Source organism: Oncorhynchus gorbuscha, linkage group LG08, assembly GCF_021184085.1.
Source record: "Oncorhynchus gorbuscha isolate QuinsamMale2020 ecotype Even-year linkage group LG08, OgorEven_v1.0, whole genome shotgun sequence".
Classification (NCBI taxonomy): Eukaryota; Metazoa; Chordata; class Actinopteri; order Salmoniformes; family Salmonidae; genus Oncorhynchus; species Oncorhynchus gorbuscha.
In genome coordinates this window covers 40,822,615-40,850,163 of record NC_060180.1, presented here as the reverse complement: position 1 = coordinate 40,850,163, position 27,549 = coordinate 40,822,615, and the positions used below count along the sequence as shown (strand labels likewise).

The 27,549-nt window shown below is 45.6% G+C and overlaps 1 protein-coding gene across 5 annotated transcripts in view; it reads right to left on the bottom strand.

The window, feature by feature from the left end:
• Positions 1–268: 268 nt before the first annotated feature.
• LOC124041659 (calmodulin-regulated spectrin-associated protein 2-like) overlaps positions 269–27,549 on the bottom strand; it is a 69,763-nt gene continuing 42,482 nt past the window's right edge. For 2 of the 5 annotated variants that reach the window (XM_046359489.1, XM_046359490.1), the window contains 18 exons: positions 27,098–27,130; positions 25,636–25,777; positions 21,243–21,382; positions 13,989–14,079; positions 13,746–13,833; positions 13,571–13,593; positions 13,073–13,433; positions 12,306–12,942; positions 11,983–12,123; positions 11,407–11,635; positions 10,968–11,148; positions 10,084–10,747; positions 8,812–8,948; positions 8,394–8,602; positions 6,527–6,620; positions 2,901–3,040; positions 2,619–2,737; positions 269–2,517 (listed from right to left, as the gene is read on the bottom strand). In XM_046359489.1, the coding sequence (XP_046215445.1) occupies positions 2,215–2,517; positions 2,619–2,737; positions 2,901–3,040; positions 6,527–6,620; positions 8,394–8,602; positions 8,812–8,948; positions 10,084–10,747; positions 10,968–11,148; positions 11,407–11,635; positions 11,983–12,123; positions 12,306–12,942; positions 13,073–13,433; positions 13,571–13,593; positions 13,746–13,833; positions 13,989–14,079; positions 21,243–21,382; positions 25,636–25,777; positions 27,098–27,130 (3,732 nt within the window). In that variant the 3' untranslated portion in view covers positions 269–2,214. The other 3 variants (XM_046359491.1, XM_046359493.1, XM_046359494.1) reach the window with 3 other exon arrangements.

The window sequence follows — 27,549 nt, the reverse complement described above, 5'->3', positions numbered from 1 at the left end:
AGTCAAAAGTTTGGACACAGCTCATTCAAGGGTTTTTCTTAATTTGGACTATTTTCTACATTACAGTAGAATAATAGTGAAGACATCAAAACTATGAAATACCATATATTGAATCATGTAGTAATCAAAAAATTGTTAAACAAAGATTCTTCAAAGTAGCCACTCTTAGCCTCGATGACAGCTTTGCACAATCTTGGCATTCACTCAACCAGCTTCATGAGGAATGCTTTTCCAACAGTCTTGAAGGAGTTCCCACATATACTGAGCACTTGTTGGATGCTTTTCCTTCACTCTGCGGTCCAACTCATCCCAAGCCATCTCAATTGAGTTGAGGTCGGGTGATTGTGGAGGCCATGTCATCTGGTGCAGCACTCCATCACTCTCCTTGGTCAAATTTCCCTTCCACAGCCTGGAGGGGTGTTGGGTTATTGTCCTCTTGAAAAATAAATGATAGTCCCACTAAGAGCAAACCCGATGGGATGGCGTATCGCTGCAAAATGCTGTGGTAGCCATGCTGGACACTGACAGTGTCATCAGCAAAGTACCACCACACCTCCTCCTCCATACTTCACGGTGGGAAAGAGTAGGTGTGTCCAAACTTTTGACTGGTATTGTATGCCAACAAGGATTTTTATAAGATATTTTCTCGGAATTGCACAGGCTCACAATTTGTGGAACTTGCTTCTATTCTAAAGCTTGAAATTGTCCTGCCAGTGACATTGAAAAGGGATCACACACTTGCATCTTTTTTAAACAATAGAAGGCCCCATATACAGTATAGTACGTTTATATACGTCCATATTAAATGATAAATGCTAGTTTCACTCATTCATTTTGAATGGAATAACCATTATATACAAACGAAATGAACTTATACAGTATATATTGTCTTAAAGTATGGTACACACCTCTGTTGATGAAACTTTAAAAGCCTTTAAAGTCCCAGTGCAGTTAAAAGCATAATTGTCCTGTGTTTGATATATATTTCCACACTATGATGTTGGAATAATACTGGGAAATAGTGAAAATGATGGTAATGGCCTTCTAGTGTAAGAGCTGTTTGAAAAGACCATCCTGAAATTTCAGCCTGTTTTGGTGGGAGGGGATTTGGCCTTCTATAGTGACATCCCCATGCAGTAAATTAGTTATTAGACCAATAAGAAAGAGTTCCTAACCTCTCTGTCAATAACAGCCCATTCCCAGACTGTCCTAGCAAAATTATTCCTCTTTGCTAATAAGCTATTTTTGTTTCTTTTTGACCATTTAAAACAGTCACAATACGGTACTTAATTGTTACCCAGAAATTCTTTGATATTGAGATAAAAACATCTGCATTGGACCTTTAAAAAACTTCCAAAGCCTTATCAAAAACATTCAATAAATTAAGAGTCAGTTGCTGACATTCCTGTGAACTAGATTATACTTAATCAATGACTTTACAATCTAGTTCTTATCGGAAGTTATGACAACCTACTTAACTATTGACACATTATGTAAACCCACCTTCTCAGTCTCATCTTTCAGCCACAGAGAAAAGCAAGCCTCACACACAGCCACTCTCAACAAGCTCTCATATCATCTTGTACTCACCAAAACATCACATTGGCGCTTAAATATGACCTAATCACTGCGCTTTCACAAAACAAGCATAAGGCCACACATGATGAACATAGGGAACTCACACTCGATCTATTTCAAAAGGAATGACATTCAGTGCTTCAGTGGTCCGATTCAGTAAGGCTTTCATCAGCCCCCTTTTTTTGGCACACGAGAACATGGGCACCCACGCATGCTGACGAACACACACACATGTGCACCATTAGAATGACTCTGGGTCCCACACACACACGCACACAGTCTTGCATAACAACAACAATGTCCCTTGAGGCTTGTGTTGATGTTTTTCCCCTACATTCCAGTTGTGCATAAAGTCAATAGTGTCCTGTTTAGAAGAAAATCCCCTACCACATATTCATCAAATGAAACTGTACATCAGATATCAGAGCCAGATGAATGCCAAGTGTAAGTGTTCATTAAATATCTGAATGGGAAAGAAGATTAGAAAGATGTACTCTTTAGCACTGTCACACCAAAGCAGACCCTGTAATATCCCAGGTCACAACACCCGCAAAGCCTCCCCTTAGTCCTCAACTATAACTCAGGACACCTAGCAACAATATCCTGGGTTTGGTATGAAAGGGGTTGTTGCTGTGACTACTTGAGACTACCCAGTTTCTTGGGCGTGCCCTGTTTCTTGGTCTGCCACAGGTGAGCGGCGATGGTGATGGCGTCTACACTAGCTGACATTGTCTTGGCAGGGATGTGGCTGAACTGCTTCCTATCTGAGTTATATTTATACAGGCCCTCGATCATCTTGGCTGTGATGCTCTTGGGCCCGATGCCCGCCAGCTTGGTGATTTCCTCCGTCTCAGGGCAGTAGGTGTACACCGAGCGGAACTGGCAACCCGTGTCTCGGAACAAAACCAGGAAGTTGTTGGCCCCCGACCTCTCCATTTCCTGAAAGAGATAGTGGAGGAAAAGAATGGAACAAATGTGAGGTAAAAGAGTGAAGTAAAATTAGAGAGAAAGAAACATATTGTGTACAGCAAATGACCTACATCTATTATCTTATTCTTCTGTCCTTCGTTGACCTTGCCCGCCAGGCAGCAGTGGGCCAGGGCATTCTGGATGATATGCTTGTTGGACTTAGCACTGGGCTCCTTGTAGAGCTTTGGCCCTGAGGGAAGAAGCGAATACCAGCATAAGGAATGCAGTAACAAACAAACAGACACTCACAACACAGCCTGTTCTACACATGGGCTACATAGCTCTGGTATACTGCAAGAGTTTGGTCTCCTTTTGAAAGCAGAATACCGTGATTGCAGTGGAGCGGTCCGTACCTGTGTACTCTTGGTTGGAGGGAGTGGAGGAGGTTGTGGACTCGTTCTCCCAGTCCTTCTCTCCGTTATGAGACGGGCAGGACGACAGATTGCCCTCCGCAGAGTCTGGCCTAGCAGAGTCTGGCCTAGCAGAGTCTGGCCTAGGGATGTACACACACACATATATACAGTACGAGTGACACATGCATGGACACACACACAATAACAGATACACATTCACACAAAAAACAGACATAGACATATACACCACGTATACACAGACACATACAGAGAAACAGGGTCAGAGATGGACACAGTTCTCCCAGGCAGCCTTCCCTGTTCCCTCATATTAAATCATCCCCAGTGATCTCTGTGTCCCTGGATCAGATCAGAGGCATGTGCAGTAGAGCAAAGCTATTGTACAGTCCAATCATTATGGCTGCTAGGATATGGAGAAGAAACACTGCAGTATGCAACAGCAGCTTTAGGCAACTGTACAGTGACAAGAAAGCATACAACTGCAGCAGCCACACTCATGTCCCAGGCCCAGGCTCATTCATGTCCTAATTGGGGTTAGGGTTAGTGTGTACCCTAGTTTGAAGTCTCTACATACAAAACAAAGGGCCTGTGGCTCCATGTGAGCCAGCATGGCTGTGGAAGTTACCGTGCCTGGGACGGGAGAGCGCCCGTCTGCTGCAGCTTGTATGGCTCTGACGCCAGGTCTAATCTAGAGGTAACCACCACGGACAGCAGCTTAACGTAGAGCAGCTAGCATGGAGCAGCTAGCGTGGAGCAGCCTCGGAGCAGAGAAAGGGCAGAGTCGGTGAGGCAGGAGTGGAGGCAGGAGGCTGGGCATGTATGAAATGAGGCAGAAGCAGCTGCGGTACTGAGCGGAATTTTCTCTGTCTGTTTTAAAGGAGGTAATTGGCCAACACTACAGCATGACCGTGAAATAACACATCTATTAAAAACATATGGATGTGTCCTCTATGTCTCAGGTCATACTCTGAATGAATGTTGGTGTACTGTATGTGGCTTGCTCAAACATGATTCATAAATATATGTCTGCACATGGGATATTTAGATTCTGTTAGGTATGGCTACAGGGAATTGTTCTCAAAGATATTACCTCAAGTAAAAGCAGATTGATTGATCAATCTGGACTGTGATGCACTGAGATGAAAGTCTAGATGAAAGGCTTGGCCCTCGGCTGGTCTAGGGAGGGGAGTTACTAACCTTCCCTTTCTGTCTTTGGGAGAGCTTAAAAAGAAAGAGATATGGCCCTTCACAGTGCCTAGTTTACTGCTTCCGGGAGGTCCGTGCAAAACAGAGGGGAAAAACAGAGAGCGAGGAGGGAGAGAAGATCAAGAGAGCGAAAACCGTTTTGGTTGCAATACCTAGACTTTTGATGCTCTGTAAATCCTTTTTTTTGTATCGTAGCCAGCCTGTTTGTGCTTTAGTCAACTCTTTTGACGTGGTCATGCTAAAGGAGTTGGCTAAACTGTTTGTCCTTTTTTACAGATTTTCTCAATCGCGTACAAGTATTTTCTTGGAACAATATTGTCGAGTTCAAAACAAGACACAGAACTCTGTGGCCTTTTGAAAAACAGTAAATGTGTTTTCAAAACATAATTACCTTCTCGAAACATAAATACATGAATCAAAACTATATTATACCGTATCAATTGCAAATACATACAATAGAACACGACTGCCTGCAAACAGATGAATGCTACCATACTTATCTCTCGAGTCCAAGCAGAAAAAACAGTCCAAGTACACCACTGGGCAAAAACTGGCTGAATCAACATTGGTTCCACGTCATTTCAACAAAAAAATTCAACGTGATGATGTTGACTCAGCGTGGAAAATTGATTGGATTTGCAAAAAGTAATCAACCTAAGGGAATTGTTATTCACCCAACCTAAGTCCAATGACATGGTGACATTTGTTGTTGAATTCCCGTTAGTTGACAACTCAACCACATGTAAATCCAAACTAGATGTTGAATTGACATCTGTGCCCAGTGGGACTTTCTTTGCAGTCACTATATAATGATGATCAAAATTGGAAGTGTAACTATCCAAAGTTGCAGAATTATGGGCAATTACTGTCCTTTTATTCATATTTCACAAAACAATTTCATACATATCAAATTAAATAGGATTCCTAATTTAAAAAAAAATGTATATAAAAAAAGCCCACAAAATAAGTGTGAAGGATTCATTTATCAGTATCATCCCAATCCAAATCCATGTATTTAATACATAGGCTGGTTCGCTCATAGTTTTATAGACTTTCCATTGGTGCACAAACACAATCCACAACAGAAATAAGTGAAGGTGAATACAATGGAAGAACAACACTGGTCCTGGGTGACTCAGTTGGTAGAGCAGGGTGCTTGTAGCGCTAGGCTAACAAGCACTAGGCTAACAACACTCGTCCTGGGTGACTCAGTTGGTAGAGCAGGGTGCTTGTAGCGCTAGGCTAACAAGCACTAGGCTAACAACACTAGTTCTGTGTGGCTCAGTTGGTAGAGCAGGGTGCTTGTAGCGCTAGGCTAACAACACTGGTCCTGGGTGACTCAGTTGGTAGAGCAGGATGCTTGTAGCTCTAGGGTAACAACACTAGTTCTGTGTTGATTGGAGTCCACCTGCGGTAAATTTAATTGATTGGACACGTTTTGGAAAGGCACACACCTGTCTAAATAAAAGGTCCCACAGTTGACAGTGCATGTTAGAGCAAAAACCAAGCCATGAGGTCGAAGGGATTGTCCCGTAGAGCTCAGAGACAGGGTTGTGTCGAGGCACAGATCTGGGGAAGGGTACCAAAAAATCTCTGCAGCATTGAAGGTCCCCAAGAACACAGTGGCCTCCACAGCCAAGACAATGCAGGAGTGGCTTCGGGACAAGTCTCTGAATGTCCTTGAGTGGCCCAGCCAGAGCCCGGACTTAAACCCAATCGAACATCTCTGGAGAGACCTGAAAATAGCTGTGCAGCGACGCTTCCCATCCAACCTGACAGAGCTTGAGAGGATCTGCAGAGAAGAATGAGAGAAACTCCCCAAATACAGGTGTGCCAAGCTTGTAGTGTCATACAGGCTGTAACATAACAAAATGTGGAAAGAGTCAAGGGTCTGAATTCTTTCTGAATGCACTGTATGCCTCCATCCACACCAAAGCAAAGCTCTTATATGAAGGTCACAATGTTGGAGATGTTGACTTAGAGGAGTAACCCAACTTCATTCACTTCATGTCATAAGGTGAATGCACCAATTTGTAAGTCGCTCTGGATAAGAGCATCTGCTAAATGACTTAAATGTAAATGTAAATGTAAATGTCCAAAACATTTACATGTATGACACTGATGGGGGTCATTTCAAATGTTAAACAATGTGTTAATGTTCTGTGAACAAAACACCTAACAGTGAATTTTGTACTCACTGATGACATTGGCATTTAAAGTTTTTCAAAAGGCGGTCTAAGCTATGCAAGTCAGGTACAAAGGCACATTTTGTATCAGAAGTTCTTTAAATGTATTTAAGCATTTGATCATTGCTGTTCTGCGATAGATACGTTTCAACACAGATCCAAAAATTGCTTGTACGCGATTGAGAAAATATGTAATCAGGTAATTTCTGGCCTCACCTGCGGATCCTCTTATCTCCGGCGTTGCTGTCGTTGTCAAGGCTGAGGGAGGCCAGGGACATGCTGGAGACTGAGAACCCACGCGGTCGAGTACCTGGGGGTAAATACAGAAGACATGTTTGAGTGTGTGTGTGTGAATATATGCGTGTACTAAATACACATAAACAGCCTAAACTCAGCAAAAAAAAAGAAATGTCCCTTTTTCAGGACCCTGTCGTTCAAAAAATCCCCAAAACTTCACAGATCTTCATTGTAAAGGGTTTAAACACTGTTTCCCATGCTTGGTTCAATGAACCATAAATAATTAATGAACATGCACCTGTGAAACGACCGTTACGACACTAACAGCTTACAGACGGTAGGCAATTAAGGTCACAGTTATGAAAACGTAGGACACTAAAGAGGCCTTTCTACTGACTCTGGAAAAACACCAAAAGAAAGATGCCTAGGGTCCCTGCTCATCTGTGTGAACGGGCATTAGGCATGCTGCAAGGAGGCATGAGGACTGCAGATGTGAACAGAGCAATAAATTGCAATGTCCGTAATGTGAGACACCTAAGACAGCACTACAGGGAGACAGGACGGACAGCTGATCGTCCTTGCAGTGGCAGACCACATGTAAACGACACTTGCACAGTATCAGTACATCCGAACATCACACTTGCGGGACAGGTACAGGAAGGCAACAACTGTCCAAGTTACACCAGGAACGCACAATCCCTCTATCAGTGCTCAGACTGTCCGTAATGAGCTGAGAGAGGCTGAATTGAGGGCTTGTAGACCTGTTCTAAGGAAGGTCCTCACCAGACATCACCGGCAACAACGTTGTCTTTGGGCACAAACCCACCTTTGCTGGACCAGACAGGACTGGCAAAAAGTGCTCTTCACTGACGAGTCGTGGTTTTGTCTCACCAGGAGTGAAGGTCGTGTAGATTTGCGTTTATTGTCGAAGGAATGAGTGTTTCACCGAGGCCTGTACTCTGGAGCGGGATCGATTTGGAGGTGGAGTGTCCGTCATGGTCTGGGGCGGTGTGTCACAGCATCATCTGACTGATGATGTCATTGCAGGCAATCTCAATGCTGTGCGTTACAGGGAAGACCTCCTCCCTCATGTGGTACCCTTCCTGCAGGCTCATCTTGACATGACCCTCCAACATGACAATGCCACCAGCCATACTGCTCGTTCTGTGCGTGATTTCCTGCAAGGCAGGAATGTCAGTGTTCTGCCATGGCCAGCGAAGAGCCCGGATCTCAATCCCTTTGACCACGTCTGGGACCTGTTGGATCGGAGGGTGAAGGCTAGGGCCATTCCCCCCAGAAATGTCCGGGAACTTGCAGGTGCCTTGGTGGAAGAGTGGGGTAACATCTCACAGCAAGAACGGGCAAATCTGGCGCAGTCCATGAGGAGGAGATGTACTGCAGTACTTAATGCAGCTGGTGGCCACACCAGATACTGACTGCTACTTTTGATTTTGACCCCCCCCCTTTGTTCAGGGACACACTATTATATTTCTGTTAGTCACATGTCTGTGGAACTTGTTCAGTTTATGTCTCAGTTGTTGAATCTTGTTATGTTCATACAAATATTTACACATGTTAAGTTTGCAGAGAATAAATGCAGAAGACAGTGAGAGGATGTTTGTCACAGGAGTTTTGTGGCACCTTAATTGGGGAGGACGGGCTCGTGATAATGTCTGGAGCGGAATAGACTCATGGTTTCCATGGTTTCCAGGTGTTTGATGCTTGTTCCATTCGCTCCGTTCCGACCATTATTATGAGCCGTCCTCCCCACAGCTGCCTCCACTGATATATGTGTAACATGAGCATGTGTAGTGTATGTGTGTGTGTCTAAGAGTGTGTGTGTTACCTGTGGCTCTGGCGGGTGGCATGGGTGACTCCATGACGTCCCTGTGCATGGATTTGGGCCGGGGCTTCTTTTTGAGACTTCCATGGCGGGGCCTGACATCCATATCCTCCACCTGCTTCAAATGCTTCCTCCTCATGTACTCGTTCTTTATGTAATCTTTCCTCTGCTTGTCGTCCTCTCGCTTCTGCTGCTCCTCCTCCGCTTTCAGCCTAGGGAAGAGGGACAGAAGAGACGAGAAGCTTCAATACTTATTACCCAATCAAAGAGAAGTTACCAAGAGGCACATTTTCACTTAGTCACCCATTGACAATAATGCATGACTAAATTTGAAGTGGGAGTAAGGATTCGCCCCTGCTGGTAGTGTTCAGACCAAGCATAACAGTGGAAAAGGTACAGGTCCCTTGAGGTCCAGACTGACCGTGCTTCCTCCTTCCTCTGCTCCTGCTCCAGCTCCTGCTGCTGTTTCTTCTCCTGCGTCTCCTTCTCTCTCCTCACCCTCTTCTCCAGCAGAGCAGCCCTCTTCACCGCCATGTCCTCCTCTCCCTTCCCATCGTCCTGGAGGTGTGTGGGGTGGAGACGGAGTCAGATATATAGAAATAGGTTGGCAGACTGTGTTTTTGACGTTTAGAATTTGAATGGCTGCCACGTTAGATTGGAAATTGTAATCTTGTTGTCATGGAACGTTTGGTGCCAACATGAAGGCTAGTTTGCGGGACAAAATGACATCAGACAGCCCTGTCACATCCTCTCACTTCAAAGATCAACACTCATCCTCAGCTCTGATTGGTCAAATCTATGTCAGAGGGAATTCATGGCGGAGGAGTATACCAAACATTAAGAACACCTGCTCATTCCATGACCTGCACTGAGCAGGTGAATCAAGGTGAAAGATATGATCCCTTATTGATGTCACGTGTTAAATCCACTTCAATCAGCGTAGATGAAGGGGAGGAGACAGGTTAAAGAAGGATTTTTAACCCTTGAGACAATTGAGGCATGGAATGTGCACGTGTGTCATTCAGAGGGTGAATAGGCAAGACAAAAGATTGAAATGCCTTTGAACGGGCTGTGGTAGTAGGTGTCAGGTGCACCAGTTCGTGTTAAGAACTTCTACGCTGCTGGGTTTTACACGCTCAACAGTTTCCCATGTGTATGAAGAATGGTCCACCTCCCAAAGAACATCCAGCCAACTTGACACCACTGTGCATTGGAGTCAACATGGGCCAGCATCCCCGTGGGACGCTTCCGACACATCGTGCAACACAATATTAGGAAGGTGTTCCTAATGTTAGGTATACTCAGTGTATATGACCCATTTGAATGTTGTACAGTGTTGGCTTCATGTCCAGATATATTTTGACTGGGATAATAACATGTGTGTCTGTTGACGCTGATAGTATGTTCCAGTGTAGTGGCATATGGTAGCTCTGTTGGCTCCATTCTCCTATCATGGCTCGTTAGTCTACTGTTCTAGCATTAGTATGTGAGCTGTTTCACCCTTTATCCTAGATACTGTACACACAATTACTGTCCCAGACACATTTGAAGTCATAGTTAATGAGTCTTCGCATAGTTCATGTGTTGCTCTTACAGTACCTATGGATCAATGAACCATTCTCATGACATGCTACATACAGTACTTGTACCGTCCTCTCACAATTCTGAAATGTACAGTGTAGCCCATTGTTACCTTGAAGAAGAACCCACAGCACATTTTCTGGTCCTCTCCGTATAGCTCTCCTCTTTTCTCCCCCTCTCCACTTGTCTCTAGACCCTGTCCATCCAAAGGCTTCAGCAACGACAGAGGCACCTCCATCAGGTCTCTCACTGGCTGAGACAGCACCTCTGCCAACTTCTCCGTTTTCCCTTCATCTCTCCTCTCCATCTGTCTCTCTTTGGCTGGCTCTGTAGTGGGCGAGGAGGGACGAGCGCCGGCACTCCTTATCCCCGCCACCTCTGTTTCAGGTGGTTTGGTTTGGTTTTGAGGCTCCTCTGTTCCCCCTGGGGCCCCTCTCTCCTTGCCCTCAGTGGCCCCAGGTCCTTCATCGTGTCCCAGGTAGGCAAAGGAGGTGACCTGGGTCTGGCTGGGTGAGAAGCGTCTCAGCCTGGGCAGACTGTCCACGGACGTGGGGGTGTTGAGCATCCGTCTAAAGGGGGTTACCTTCAGCTCGGTGGGGCGTGGGGTGCGTGGGGTGTGAGGGGTGCTGGCATGGAAGGAGGCCGGGCGGCGCTTGAGGCCGCCGGGGGAACGGTGGGCGGCGCGGGGGGAACCACCCGCAGAGGACAAGATTGGGGACAAGGACCCCACGGACCCCCGGCCGGTTACACTGTTGCTGCGGAGCTCCCGGAGCTGCCTGTCGAGAGAGTTTAAATGTACAATGATAACTAACTAAGCAATAATAGTGTTGTGACAACTGCTTTTCTCACAATAAATTAGGGATAATAGTACGGTGATAAATGGTTTTAGGTGAAATATCTTAACTTCATCCGATATTATACGCACCTATTTTTAGTCTGCATTATCAATTATCATGCCAGTCTTGGGTAACATTTATGTGATATTGATGACCATACCTGTGTGGCGAGGGTGCTGGAGGAGGTATGACCCAGGCCTGTTGCTGTTCCCTCATGGCCATGATCCTGTCCTGCTGCTGGGCCAGCCGCTGCATCTCTGTCTGCAGGAACCCCAGGGACGTGTTCAGCCTCTCGATGGAGCGAGTGTACTCGCCCAGGTCCACCTCTCCAACCCCGACACCTGGAGTGTGACACAGCAGACACCTCTCGTCCATAAGGTGGCTATTACACATGCAGAAAACACTACACATAAAACAGTACACGTGCCCCCTAGCCTGGCCCTCTATCATTTTGTGCGGTCTTGCTAATTGGTAATTGTCAAGCCAACGTTGGCAACGCAGCACAAACAGAGCTGGGACCAGGCTATTTGCTCCAAAAAGTAGGGAAGCAAAAGTAGAAAACAAAGGTTGGTTTCATCTGAAGCTACAGTGGTGACTACCTGCACCCTCCTCACAGGGGGACTTGGGTGCTGCTCCGTCGGGCTTGCACCTCTCCGCCTGGCCCAGGCTTTCCGAAGGAGTGAAGAAGCGATCTGGGGAGGGCTTGTCCAGGTCGTGGCCCCCAGGGACGGGGCTGGTGGGGGAGGGGGTCACCCCTTTCCTTCGCACCACGTTGAGGAAGGCTGTCCGGCCCATCTTCTGACGATGCCGAGTGAACGCTGCCTCAACCTGAAACAGAGGAAAAATCTCTTATTATTTCAGCAAATTTTTTGGGGGGAACCAATGAACATACCAAATTATCCAACAAGATGATGGTGCAAATGATTTATGTTTGATTAGGTTTGATTACTAACTGGCATAATTTGACTGGACGGCTCTTTTAGAAAACCTGCAGTAGTGCTTGAAGACCAGAGTTTTGTTATTTTTCTTTCGTTTTGGATTGTACATTGATATGGCACCCAATTCCCTACATAGTGCACTACTTCTGACTAGAGCCCTATGGAAATAGGGAATAGGATGCCGTTTGAGACGCTGCCAAAGACGAGAAGCTCTCTGAAGCGTTATTAAGCCTATACCTTCTTCTTCTGGGCCTCGATGGCTCTGCGTTTCTCCTCCAGCTTCATCTTCAGGTGCACCATATCTGACGGCAGCAGGTGGGTGTGGTCTCTGGGAGAGGGCGTGGCCGGGGTCTGGGCTGGGTGGGTGGGGCTGGAGATCTGAGAAGGAGAGAGGGAGAGAGAGGGTGGGAAGAAGAGGGCGAGAGGGGTAAGAGAAAAAGCAAAAGAGAAATGCGGAGTAGGACCAAAAAGTGTTGAAAGATCAATGGAGAGAGAGGAGAGAAAGAGCGAGAGTCCAAGAGACATTAACATGGAGAGAGAGAGAGAGTTTCTCTACTGACCTCGAGCGTGGCAGTTCGTGTGGGGGGCGTGTTGGGAACGTAGAGTTCAGCGCTCTCGGGGGTGGTCCCTCCACTGCTCCGCCCCTCCAGTTTACGGAACTTCTGCTCAGCGAAGCTGGTCATGCGAACCAGTCCGCCGCCAGAACCACCCGAGGACGAGGCAGGGCTGGGAGCATGAGACATAGGGGCTGGGGACACCGAGCTGGGGTATGGGCTGCTCCTCACCCCCCTCTCTCCATCCCCCTCTGGTAAGGGACAGGATCGGGTCATAGCCTCATAGTCAGGGTCCATATCAGAGTAGTCCCTGAGGGAAGAATTGTCCTCGTCCAAACTCTCCTGGATGTCCTCCGACCTCACGTGGATCCCTGTGTCCACTTCCTCCGTAGAGGCTGAGTAGGGGTCGGCCTCGTCTGCCCGGGCCTTAGCCGATCCTGGGTAGTCATCAGGGTCGTCCCCTGGGTCTGATGGTTCAGCTCCATCGTGGAGGAAGAAGCCGTTGGCCCCGGGCCCCAGACTGCCGTGGGGCCTCTCTGTGTGGTGGATAATCTTCAGAGCCTCCTCGATGCTAGGGGGGCTCGATGGGCTGACGGGGCCGCGGCCGTCATTGCCGTTCTCTTTGAGAACACCATTGGAATATCTAGATTGACAGACATTTATTAAACACTTTTATCAAAAGAAACTAACAGTTAGTAACATATTTATATTCAGCATATGTATCCCTTGTACACACAACTCAGGTGTCCTACCGTCAGAGCCATCATAAGTACCTGTTCCGGTTCTTGTGTGGCTGAGTCTGCCCGCGCCCCAGTGCTTTGTGGGGGTTTGGTGAGTCCGTGTTGTAGTCCTCCTCAGTTATGTGCCCTGCGGTGCTGCTAGGACCGTTGACGCTGACCGGCTGAAAGGAGAGGTGGCGCCTCATGTCCCCCTGGGGTGCGTGGTGAACTTTGAACACCCCCAGGCCCTCGGTGCTGGCAGAGCGGGTCATGCCCCGGAGTGAGGGACCCCAACAGGGAGGGACGTTAGGATCCCCGTCCAAAGGAATCTCAAAGGAGATGCCCCTAGACCGTCTTTCCTTAGGCCACGTCCCCACACAGCCGTCTACATAGGACATGGTCCTCTTTATCACACCTGCCCGAAACAGGGGAGAAAAAAGGTTAGTTCCACACGCACAGAGACTAAATCAAAGAGAACCAATAGTAGTTCAAAGTCTTCTGACAGATACGTGTTTGTGATTCTGAGGAAAGGGGTAGTTCCTGTGTTCTTACCTGAAGCAGAGTCTGGTTGAAGCCTGAGACAGAGAGAGAATTACGATAAAGCTCAAAATCACGCCTCCTGTAACTGCCAAGTTGAACTACGCTCGACCTTTCCCAAGCTTGCTCAATAAGGGAACATTAAATAACTCCGGGTTAGTACATTTGTCCACTCAATATTAGATCATACCTTTTGTGTTCTGGGTTGTCCCCAAAGTCCTGTTTGGCTGGGCTACAGATAGGAGCCATAGCCCTTGCTGACGGGGCTCGATCCCAGGCTGACAAACAAACACCAATCAGTCAGGATACTCAAGTCAATAAAGGTAGTTGACGTGGTCTGAATTCTGGTGAAAACTGAAATATACTATGTCAATGCAGTTGATTATCTTCATTATCCCCATCATCATCTTCAGAGTCACCCTTTTTGTCTTACCTTGTGGGTCAAAGACTCTGGGCTGTACAAACGAAGGCTTGACCACTTCAAACCACCAGAACAGCTCTGCCATGAACACCAGGTAGTTATTCTGCAACAGGGCAAAACACACACGAGTTAGAGAAGGGCAAAGAAGATGTAATACAACCAAATACCAAACATGTGTCCACAAGGTGCCTCTGTTAAGACACATAGGAGGCAAAATACAGTGTTCATAAAGTGTTCATACCCCTGGACTTTTCCCACACATTGCTGTAGTACAGCCTGAATTTGAAATGGATTAAATGTCGATGTTGTGTCACTGGCCTACACACAATAGCCCATCACGTCAAAGTGGAATTATGATTATCGGAAATGCTTGCAAATTAATAGGAAATGAAAATCGGAAATGTCTTGAGTCAATAAGTATTCAACCCCTTTGTTATGATGGGCCTATATAAGTTAATGAGTACAGATTTGCTTAACAAGTCATATAAACAGTTGCATGGACTCACTCTGTAGTGCAATAATAGTGTTTAACATGATTTTTGAATGACTACCTCATCTCTGTATCCCACACATACATATTATCTCAGTCGAGCAGTGCATTTCAAACACAGATTCAACCACAAAGACCAGGGAGGTTTTCCAATGCCTCGCAAAGAAGGGCACCTATTGATAGATACAAAAACATAGACTATTCCTTTGAGCATGGTGAAGTTATTAACTACACTTTGAATGATGTGTCAATACACCCAGTCACTACAAAGATATAGCAGTTAAGAACAAGTTCTTACAGGCATCCTTCCTAACTCAGAGGACGGAAACTGCTCAGTGATTTCATTATCAGGCCAATGGTGATTTTAAAATAGTTACAGCGTTTAGTGATAGAGTTGAATGGCTGTGATAGGAGAAAACTGAGACTGGATCAACAACATTGTAGTTGCTCCACAATACCAATCTATTTGACAGAGTGAAAAGAAGGAAGCCTGAACAGACTAAATCAGTCCAAAACATGCATCCTGTTTGCCACAAGGCACTAAAGTAATACTGCAAAACAATGTGGAAAAACAATTAACTTTTTGTCCTGAATACAAAGTATAACACTATGTATTCAGGACAAAAAGTTAATTGTTTTTCCACATTTCTTGGGCAAATCCAATTGGGCAAATCCAAAACAACACATTACTGAGTACCACTCTTCATATTTATCAGGATAAAAATGAAACGGAAGGGGGTAAAGCACAGACAAAATCCTGGAGGAAAAGCTTGTTCGGTCTACTTTCCACCAGACTGGGAGACAAATTCACCTTTCAGCAGGACAATAACCAAAAACACATGGCCAAATATACACTGGAGTTGCTTACCAAGATAACATTGAATGTCCCTGAGTGGTCTAGTCACAGTTTTGACTTAAATCGTCTTGAAAATCTATGGCAAGTCTTCAAAATGGCTGTCTAGCAAAGATCAACAACCAACTTGACAAAGCTTGAGGAATTTAAAAAAGGTGATTCCAGAGGTGATTCCAGAGGTGATTCCAGAGGTGATTCCAGAGGTGATTCCAGAGGTGATTCCAGAGGTGATTCTAACATCTATTGACTCAGGGGTGTGAATACTTATGTAAATGAGATATTTCTGTATTTCATGTTCAATACATTTGCTAAAATTTCTAAAAACATGTTTTCACTTTGTCATTATGGGGTACTGTGTGTAGATGGGTGAGAGACTTCTTGTTGTTGATTTAATCCATTTTGAATGCAGGCTGTAACACAACAAAATGTGAAATAAGTCAAGGGGTATGAGTACCTACTGAAGACACTGTGACTGAGGCCAGGGATAGCAGGTCAAGCTGCCTCTGAGCTGCCTTTGTTGCTAGGTAACTGATTGTGTGTGTGTGTGTGTGTGTGTGTGTGTGTGTGTGTGTGTGTGTGTGTGTGTGTGTGTGTGTGTGTGTGTGTGTGTGTGTGTGTGTGTGTGTGTGTGTGTGTGTGTGTGTGTGTGTGTGTGTGTGTGTGTGTGTATACGTGCATTATTGGCAGCCTCATATAGCTATGTTACCTCAGCTTCTAGTGTGTAGTGGAAGAACTGACTAAATACCATCTGGTATAGTTTAGTGTGCAATACACACCCCATAGAGTGTAACCCAAATAAGATGTTATGCTTTTTATGATTTAATGGTAAAAACAGACTCTGGAGACCTCCATAGAAGAGCCATCCATTTGTTGAGAGCCTTTTAAACCACATTTTGACTGGGCTTCTCTCTCTCTACGGAAAAGATGCTCTCCATTGACCACAAAACTAAGACTGGACATTAGATTCCCAACATGGTTGCTTGGATATTCTCTTTGTATTGTTATAGTTCTTGGACATCAAGTCGAGTTTTGAGTCTAGAACAAACTCCTCCACAAATAACGGGTGTGAACAGTGTTCCTTTTCACACACGCCCACACACACACACACTGTGGCTGGTTGGTTAGGGGTTCTGGAGGTTTGGCCAGTTGGGAGTTGGCTCTATGCCAGCTTCTGGCTGCTCTTCAGGAGCCGTTCTCTCACTCTCTGTCCCTGCCTGAGGCACTCACAAGTAGCACTGCTTCACACAAGCAACAAGCAGTCTATGGAAAAGACACAGTGTGCCAACGGTCAGGGGGAGGACCAGAATCCTAATTGGTTCTGACTAATGTTCCTATACCAGTGGAGGCTGCTGGTATAGGAACTTAATAATGGTTATCAACCACATGGAAACCACACGTTTGATACCATTCCAGCCATTATTATGAGCTGTACTCCCCTCAGCAACCTCCACTGTCCTATACTGCATGCTATGCATTCTGGGAGTCTATAGCCAGATCACATGGTTTTCTATCTGTTTTGTCCTGCCTCACATTGAAAACATCTCAGTTAAGTGATCAATTCTGTGTATGATTAGTAAATCAGAACCCCATTCAGTATTCTTTGTAGCACAAAGAATCAACAGTTCTTTACTGACAGTTCTGTCTTCCTTTGATAGAAAATGTCAAAACAACAGAACAAGAGAGGCAGGGAGAGGCAGGCACAGAGAAAGTAGCATGACACTTCTCTCTAAGCAGCCTCTGTTTGTCTGAGGGGGAGACTTTGGCCCACTTTGGCCCTTCTGTTCTGGAATAACCCAATACAAGCACGCACGCACACACACACACACACACACGCACACACACTGACTCATACTCTCATTTGACTTGGCAGAACAGTCAGTGTGACAAAATTGACCCCTCCTACACAAACACGCACACCCAAATCTCCTCTACCCACAGAGTACAGTACACTAATACAGTGGTTCACAACCTTTTTTGAACCGCGGCACACCTTGATGGGATATAAAATGAAGCTCATCGACAATTTCCCTATTCATTTATTTAGTGGCAATGGCCGCCATCTCATCTGATCCATACTGAAAACCATCTATTTTCTATTAGATTAAATAGGGTTCTGTAATTATTTTCTTCTGGGGAAAGAGAGGCGTACCAAAACGTAGCGTGGTTACTTGTAAACATCTTTAATAAAGATGAACAATCTACAAAACAAGAAATGTGAAAAAACCAAAACAGCCCTATCTGGTGGAACAGAGACAGGAACAATCACCCACAAAACCCAACACAAAACAGGCTACCTAAATATGGTTCCCAATCAGAGATAATGACTAACACCTGCCTCTGATTGAGAACCATATCAGGCCAAACATAGAAATAGACAAACCAGATACACAACATAGAATGCCCAGCCAGATCACATCCTGACCAACACTAAAACAAGGAAAATACACACGAACGATGGTCAGAACGTGACAGGATCATTTGAAATATTTTCAGTTTTACTAATTTGTGTGTACCCCTTTAAAAGCGTCCCGCAAATCTGCACCAGAAAGAAGAAAATGTATCTCCGGTAAAAAAACGCTTTGGGCTACAGACAAGGTTTTCTGCCTTGTAAAGGTGCAACCACGGACACAAAGCCATGCTCCGTTTGTTTCTATGGCAGAGGCTGTGGTATAGCTAAGCCCAGAGCCATACAGTACCAGAGGCTGTGGTAAAGCTAAGCCCAGAGCCATACAGTACCAGAGGCTGTGGTATAGCTAAGCCCAGAGCCATACAGTACCAGAGGCTGTGGTATAGCTAAGCCCAGAGCCATACAGTACCAGAGGCTGTGGTAAAGCTAAGCCCAGAGCCATACAGTACCAGAGGCTGTGGTATAGCTAAGCCCAGAGCCATACAGTACCAGAGGCTGTGGTAAAGCTAAGCCCAGAGCCATACAGTACCAGAGGCTGTGGTATAGCTAAGCCCAGAGCCATACAGTACCAGAGGCTGTGGTATAGCTAAGCCCAGAGCCATAGAGTACCAGAGGCTGTGGTATAGCTAAGCCCAGAGCCATACAGTACCAGAGGCTGTGGTATAGCTAAGCCCAGAGCCATACAGTACCAGAGGCTGTGGTATAGCTAAGCCCAGAGCCATACAGTACCAGGGGCTGTGGTTCAGCTAAGCCCAGAGCCATACAGTACCAGAGGCTGTGGTATAGTTACGCCCAGAGCCATACAGTACCAGCGGCTGTGGTATAGCTAAGCCCAGAGCCATACAGTACCAGAGGCTGTGGTATAGCTAAGCCCAGAGCCATACAGTACCAGGGGCTGTGGTTCAGCTAAGATCAGAGCCATACAGTACCAGTGGCTGTGGTATAGCTAAGCCCAGAGCCAAACAGTACCAGAGGCTGTGGTATAGCTAAGCCCAGAGCCATACAGTACCAGAGGCTGCGGTATAGCTAAGCCTAGAGCCATACAGTACCAGAGGCTGCGGTATAGCTAAGCCTAGAGCCATACACTACCAGAGGCTGTGGTATAGCTAAGCCCAGAGCCATACAGTACCAGAGGCTGCGGTATAGCTAAGCCTAGAGCCATACAGTACCAGAGGCTGCGGTATAGCTAAGCCTAGAGCCATACAGTACCAGAGGCTGCGGTATAGCTAAGCCTAGAGCCATACAGTACCAGAGGCTGTGGTATAGTTACGCCCAGAGCCATACAGTACCAGAGGCTGTGGTATAGCTAAGCCCAGAGCCATATATTTATAAATAAATCCTAATCAGACTTTCCTTTGCTAATGATTTTCACACACCTGAGAGTTCCTCAAGGCACACCGGTTGAACACCAATGACTAATATATTCTTCATGAGTTATTCTTTCCAAAAAGTAATTTAAAACATCTACCCTCCCTGTCCTCTTATGCCCCACTATGCATCATTACCCCATTTGAAAATAAGATATGACCCCTTATTGATGCCACGTGTTAAATCAACTTCAAATCAGTGTAGATGAAGGGGAGGAGACAGGTTAAAGAAGGATTTTTAAGCCTTGAGACAATTGAGACATGGATTTTGTATGTGTGTCATTCAGAGTGTGAATAGGCAAGACAAAATATTTAAGTGCCTTTGAAAGGGGTATGGTAGTAGGTGCCAGGCGCACCGGTTTGTGTCAAGAGCTGTAACGCTGCTGGGTTTTTCACACTCAACAGTTTCCTGTGTGTATCAAGAATGGTCCACCAACCAAACGACAGCTCGTCAACTTGATACAACTGTGGGAAGCATTGGAGTCAACATTTAATCCTAGCAAAAATTCCCTGTCAGTTAAGATCATCACTTTTTTTTAGGAATGTGAAATGTCAGAATAATAGTAGAGAGAATGATTTATTTCAGATTGTATTTCTTTCATCACATTCCCAGTGGTTCAGAATGTTTTATACACTCAATTCGTATTTGGCAGCATTGCATTTAAATTGTTTAACTTGGGTCAAACGTTTCGGGTAGCCTTCCACAAGCTTCCCACAATAAGTTGGGTGAATTTTGTCCCATTCCTCCTGACAGAGCTGGTGTAACAGTCATTTTTGTAGGCCTCCTTGCTCGCACACACTTTTTCAGTTCTGCCCACAAATGTACTATAGGATTGAGGTCAGGGCTTTGTGATGGTCACTCCAATGCTTTGACTTTGTTGTCCTTAAGCCATTTTGCCACAACTTTGGAAGTATGCTTGGGGTCATTGTCCATTTGGAAGAACCATTTGCGACCAAGCTTTAACTTCCTGACTGATGTCTTGAGATGTTGCTTCAATATATCCACATTATTTTTCGCTCTCATGATGCCATCTATTTTGTGAAGTGCACCAGTCCCTCCTGCAGCAAAGCACCCCCACAACATGATGCTTCCACCTCCGTGCTTCACGGTTGGGATGGTGTTCTTCGGTTTGCAAGCCTCCCCCTTTTTCCTCCAAACATAACGATGGTCATTATGGCCAAGCAGTTCTATTTTTGTTTCATCAGACTAGAGGACATTTCTCCAAAAAGTACAATCTTTGTCCCCATGTGCAGTTTCAAACCGTAGTCTGGCTTTTTTTATGGCGGTTTTGGAGCAGTGGCTTCTTCCTTGCTGTGCTACCTTTCAGGTTGTCGATATAGGACTCGTTTTACTGTGGATATAGATACTTTTGTACCTGTTTCCTCCAGCATCTTCACAAGGTCCGTTGCTGTTGTTCTGGGATTGATTTGCACTTTTCTCTAGGAGACAGAACGAGTCTCCTTCCTGAGCGGTATGACGGCTGCGTGGTCCCATGGTGTTTATACGTGCATACTATTGTTTTTCAGTTTGGAAATTGCTCCCAAGGATGAACCAGACTTGTGGAGGTCTTGGATGATTTCTTTTGATTTTCCGATGATGTCAAGCAAGGAGGCACTGAGGTTGAAGGTCGGCCTTGAAATACATCCAGAGGTGCACCTCCAATCGACTCAAATGATGCCAATTAGTCTATCTGAAATTTCCAAGCTGTTTAAAGGCACAGTCAACTTAGTGGATGTAAACGTCTGACCCACTGGAATTGTGATACAGTGAATTATAAGTGTAATAATTTGTCTGTCAACAATTGTTGGAAAAAAATGACTTATCTCATGCACAAAGTAGATGTCCTAACTGCCAAAACTATAGTTTGTTAACAAGACATTTATGGAGTGGTTGAAAAATTAGTTTTAATGACTCCAACCTAAGTGTATGTAAACTTCCGACTTCAAATGTATATTCTACCTCCATAGTCAACACCCCATTTCCATGTCCCCCCCAGCCTCCCCTCCTGTCCCCCAGACCGCTGTCCCACACAGCCTCCATGTCCTCCCAGACCTCTTCCCTCGTCGCCCACAGCCTCCCTCCCTTCCTATTCCCCCATGCCCCTACCCTGTCCCCCCCCAGTCCCCCCTCTGTTCCCCATGGTCCTACCTTGATGGAAGAGTGGGCATAGAGCATGTCCTCCAGGGAGAAGTGGCAGCAGTGGTTGAGGTTGTCCCTACCGAACTCCTGCACCAGCTGCAGGTTGTACAGACTGTCAGCCAGCGACATGGTCTCCTTCAGACAGATATCTGGAGGGGCGGGGAGAGGAGAGAGCATAGGGGCGGGGTTAGTGTTTCCATCTTCAGGGGTTGGATTCGCATGGATTTGAAAAGCTTCAGCTGTGCATCAATGGCTTTTCTGTTTTTTATGCAATTGACAAGTGCACTGGTCAGACCTTTTATTTATTTTTATGATTGTTATTTTATTATAAATGTTCCTTTTATAAAATACGTAGTATTATTTGTAGTGTTTAGCCAGAATAATGGTCTGAGGAGGCAAGGTTGGAAGGCAGGGGAGAGTACACAGAATAACAGGGATGGTGATGTCATGATGGGGAGAGCCCACGCAGACTAGAAGGAGCTGAAGAAGGATTGGACAGTGATGTCATCAGTCTACCAGATTCTTCAGGAAGTACAGCATTTCCACAATGGGAGCCAAATGGAGCTTTCATTGAAATGGAACTGAATGAAACGATTGTCACAGCTGGGTCACATGTACTGTTAAAAATGGCTGTGTTCTAGAATATTCCCTCACTATCCAATCCTTCTTTACAGTATCTCATTCTAGCACACACAGACATCCATATATGACTAGGCACTCACAGAAGGGGAGTGGCAATGTTTATGTTTAAAAAATAACAGTCAACGGTTGTCCTCTGTCTAAAGGACTGTGCTGCTGTCACATTACTGACCAATCACATCTTCGCCTGGCCCTGGGGCATTTTTAGAACAGTGGGTGGAGGCTGGATCACTGGGTACTGTCTCAACAGACTCCTTCTCCCTCTCATGTTATGGAAATCCCTCAGGTTTAATCCTTTAATAATAATATTTAGCAGACACTTTTATCCAAAGAGACTTACACATATTTTTGTACGTATGGGTAGCCCCAGCAGGATTCAAAACCCACTACACTTGGCGTCTTCTATTGACACCATTACCATTGAATAACATGTGTCATGGAATAAACCTGAACCTTATGGACCCTTTTGACAGTATTGATGAAATGGTAAACATCAACTTCATCACTAGGGGATAATCTTCTTCCCAACAGCATTTTTTCACATCATATCTACTGGGCAGGATAGTGGATAAGCTATTCTCTCTCTGTATGTGTGTGTGTGTGTGTGTGTGTGTGTGTGTGTGTGTGTGTGTGTGTGTGTGTGTGTGTGTGTGTGTGTGTGTGTGTGTGTGTGTGTGTGTGTGTGCGCCCCAGTCAAACGTAGTGCACTATAAAGGGAATAGGGTGCCATTTGGGACGCACAGAGATTCATCCAGTCTACACAAGAGACTGTGCAGTCATCAAGAAACTGATGAACACTCTTGCTCATTTGTGTGTGTTAACTATTCTGTGTTGTAGCTAGTCTAAGCTAGTCTGATAGACTGCAGTCATGGTGATAAGGGGTATTCCTGTCAGTTGGAGTCATATCAGGGTCAGGGGTCATTGTCTCGGAACGGATCGGGAGGTCAAACTGTCGGAAAAATCACTGTTCAGTTGTATGTACAGTACCAGTCAAAAGTTTGAACAGTGAAGACATCAAAACTATGAAATAACACATATGGAATCATGTAATAACCAAAAAAGTGTTAAACAAATGAACACATTTACATTCATTTAGATTTAGATTCTTCAAAGTAGCCACCCTTTGCAGACGACAAAGTAGTAGGCTTGATTACCAACAACGATGAGACGGCCTACAGGGAGGAGGTGAGAGCTCTGGGAGTGTGGTCCCAGGAAAATAACCTCACACTCAACGTCAACTAAACAAAGGAGATTATCGTGGACTTCAGCAGAGGGAGCACCCCCTATCCACATCGACGGGACAGCGGTGGAGAAGGTGGAAAGTTTTAAGTTCCTAGGCGTACACATCACCGAGAAACTGAAATGGAGGCTGAAGAAATTTGGCTTGTCACCTAAAACCCACACAAACAGCCTGGTACCGCAAATGGTACGGCAACTGCACCACCCACAACCGCAGGGCTCACCAGAGGGTGGTGCAGTCTGCACAACGCATCACCGGGGGCAAACTATCTGCTCTCCAGGTCACCTACAGCACCCGATGTCACAGGAAGGCCAAATAGATGTTCACCCCACTATCATCCATTATTATCTCATATGTATATACTGTATTCTATACCATTTTACTGTACCTTAGTCTATGCCGCTCTAACATTGCTCATCCATATATTTATAAACTCAGCAAAAAAAGAAACGTCCTCTCACTGTCAACTGCGTTTATTTTCAGCAAACTTAACATGTGTCCATATTTGTATGAACATAACAAGATTCAACAACTGAGACATAAACTGAACAAGTTCCACAGACATGTGACTAACAGAAATGGAATAATGCGGGGTCAAAATCAAAAGTAACTGTCAGTATCTGGTGTGGCCACCAGCTGCATTAAGTACTGCAGTGCATCTTCTCCTCATGGACTGCACCAGATTTGCCAGTTCTTGCTGATAGATGTTACCCCACTCTTCCACCAAGGCACCTGCAAGTTCCCGGACATTTCTGGGGAGAATGGCCCTAGCCCTCACCCTCCGATCCAACAGGTCACAGACATGCTCAATGGGATTGAGATCCGGGCTCTTCGCTGGCCATGGCAGAACACTGACATTCCTGTCTTAAATAAAATCATGCACAGAACGAGCAGTATGGCTGGTGGCATCGTCATGCTTGAGGGTCATGTCAGGATGAGTCTGCAGGAAGGGTACCACATGAGGGAGGAGGATGTCTTCCCTGTAACGCACAGCGTTGAGACTGCCTGCAATGACAACAAGCTCAATCCTATCATGCTGTGACACACCGCCCCAGATCATGACAGACCCTCCACCTCCAAATCGATCCCAATCCAGAGTACAGGCCTCGGTGTAACGCTCATTCCTTTGACGATAAACGCGAATCCGAACATCACCCCTGGTGAGACAAAACTGTGACTCGTCAGTGAAGAGCACTTTTTGCCAGTCCTGTCTGGTCCAGCGACGGTGGGTTTGTGCCCATAAGCAGTGTTGTTGCCATTGATGTCTGGCGAGGACCTGCCTTACAACAGGCCTACAAGCCCTCAGTCCAGCCTCTCTCAGCCTATTGCGGACAGTCTGAGCACCGATGGAGGGATTGTGCATTCCTGGTGTAAGAGGCCTGATTCACGCAGTCTCCTCTGAACAGTTGATGTTGAGATGTCTGTTTTTTGGGGGGGAGGGGGGGGTTACCTTTATTTAACTAGGCAAGTCAGTTAAGAACAAATTCTTATTTACAATGACAGCCTACCCCGGCCAAACCCGGACGACACTGGGCCAATTGTGCGCCACCCTATGGGACTCCCAATCACGGCCGGGTGTGATGCAGCCTGTTAATTGAACTCTGTGAAGAATTTATTTTGGCTGCAATTTGGTAACTCTAATGAACTTATCCTCTGCAGCAGAGGTAACTCTGGGTATTCCTTTCCTGTGGCGGTCCTCATGAGAACCAGTTTCATCATAGCGCTTGATGGTTTTTGCGACTGCACTTGAAGAAACATTCAAAGTTCTTGAAATTTTTCGCAATGACTGACCTTCATGTCTTAAAGTAATGATAGACTGTCATTTCTCTTTGCTTATTTGAGCTGTTCTTGCCATAATATGGACTTGGTATTTTACCAAATAGGGCTATCTTCTGTATACCAACCCTACCTTGTCACAACACAACTGATTGGCTCAAAGAAATTTCACAAATGAACTTTTAACAAGGGACACCTGTTAATTGAAATGCATTCCCGGTGACTACCTCACAAAGCTGGTTGAGAGAATGCCAAGAGTGTGTAAATCTGTCATCAACACTTTTTTGGTTACTTCATGATTCCATATGTATAATTTCATAGTTTTGATGTCTTCACTATTATCATACCAGGTAGAAAATAGTAAAAAATAAAGGAAAACCCTGCAATAAGTAGGTGTGTCCAAACGTTGGACTGGTACTGCATGTCTAATGGTTAAAACAATATAGCTGTTGATACTACTGGTCATTGTTTCCATTTACAATCATTTGTTGAGCCCGAGGATGATTCTGTGCCCAAAGAGTCCCTCTGTAATACTTATGCATAATGTAGCTACCATGTTTCTAGAAAATATATAGTTTGCTGTGAATGAATGCCCCTATGCTCATCAGATTCTGGTCAATCCCTTGTGTAACGGCAGCCTAATGTACTTACCATTCTGAGTGAGTGTGAGCTATAACAGATGCTGTTACTGCAAACTATTAGTATAAAGTAGGCCAACCAGAGAAGGCTACAGGTATGAAGTGGTACCTTCCAGTCTGACAGACGTTGGGCAGTAGAAGTGGACGAGTGCAGCCAGGGCACAACCGTCTGTGTTGTCCTTTAGCAGATTGTCCACCAGGGGGAGGGAGGGAGCTGACCTCTGCTTCTCATGCTCCCTCCTATAGCGCGCCTGCAGCCATGGCAACAACAGAGAGAGATTACAGCTCAGTGATATACAGTTAATCTATGCAATCAGAGCGAGGAGAGGGATGTATGGGGATGTATACATGGGCTCCTCACACACAAATGTACACAAGCGGTCTTTGTCTTTGCATAGATGCACAGTCACGCCCTCTCTCTCTCACACACACACACACACACACACACACACACACACACACACACACACACACACACACACACACACACACACACACACACACACACACACACACACACACACACACACACACACACACACACACACACACACACACACACACACACACACACACACACACACACACAAGTTTAGTCTGGGGTTATTCAAGCATTGGAGGGTTCAGACTCAACTAAACAGGTAGTGGGGTGTCGCTGCATGCAAAGAAAACAGACTGTGGAGACTTTGACAGATCGACCAACGCCATCTTTATAGGGGAGAGGGAGAGGCTGACATTGTCCTCTACGGTAAAGATCCTGTATCGTTGTCGAATGCAAAGAAACAGTCGGCCCCAAGGCTACACTTCCACTGGGTTTGGAGTTTGTGTACCGTAATTACACTAAGGTGTGACTGAGTCTGAATGTCCCTATATCATCTAGTGATTTACACTAGTCTCATGTTCCTACATGAACTGTTACGACCAGATAAATCTCCTGTGCTACAGTATCCAACCAATATAAATCTCCTGTGCTATGGTGTCCTGCAGTGTTGACTGGATGGAGGTAAGATTAGGTTCGCTGATCTGATCCAGGGTCACTTTGTGTTTTCTCCCTTAATGATTTTGGTAAGGATACGGGCAGGGTGATGATTTACAGTTTAATAAGCTGTTCTGACAGAGGGAATACGTTATAGTTGTAGATTTGTTTCTCTCAGAGCCTATAAAACACACTGGTGCCACACCAGTACAACAACTGGTTCCCCTCTCTGCTCCCAGTCTCACCTTTCATAAAAGGAACAGGCCGGGCATCCTCTACTTTACTAGAAGAAAGAGAGGTCCCATTTTTCAAACAGAGAGAGGAGAGCTTAAGTTGCGTTTTGTCTGGTGTGTGATTCAGCATTTTGTGTGATATAGTGGGTTGTTTACGTATGCTTGCACTGTACTAGCATTGAGGTGCAGTATGAGCATCTATATACAGACGTTTTACAGCCGGTCTAACACACAACATGGGAGGTAAGAGGGAAGGAGCAGGGCGGAGCATCATTGGAGGGTAGGGGTGGGTTAGGGGCTGCACGTGGGTTAGGGTAGTGGTAAGGTATGGGGGAGAGGGAGAGGCTGATAGATGGACTTACAGGTACCAGTCTCCAATACCATTTGTCTGGAGCCTTGAGATAACAATGGACACGATGCCAACAAGAGGAAGAGAGGGGAAAGTCATTAGGCCTAGGAAGGCTCAGGTCTACTGTATCCACACACATCATCCTGTGGGACATGTTTATGTCTTTTTGACTTTTTTATTTGATTTAAATCATTGGTTCACGTGTCAATTAACTTCCCACAGTGGTCACAGTGACTCTTCTCCATCCAGACCAACGGGAGGTATGGAGCTGCAGCTGATAGACTCCCTATGCATCCTACTCAATATCAAATTACCCAGCAGCTACTGTGAGTGTCTCCTTTCACAACTGAAAGAACCCACCCCCCAAACACTTCACAACACACTCTCTGTCATCAGATCAAGTTCAAAGACTCTTCACAGTCACACACACACGGCCCTTAAATTGAGACGGTCTGAGGCTTTCGT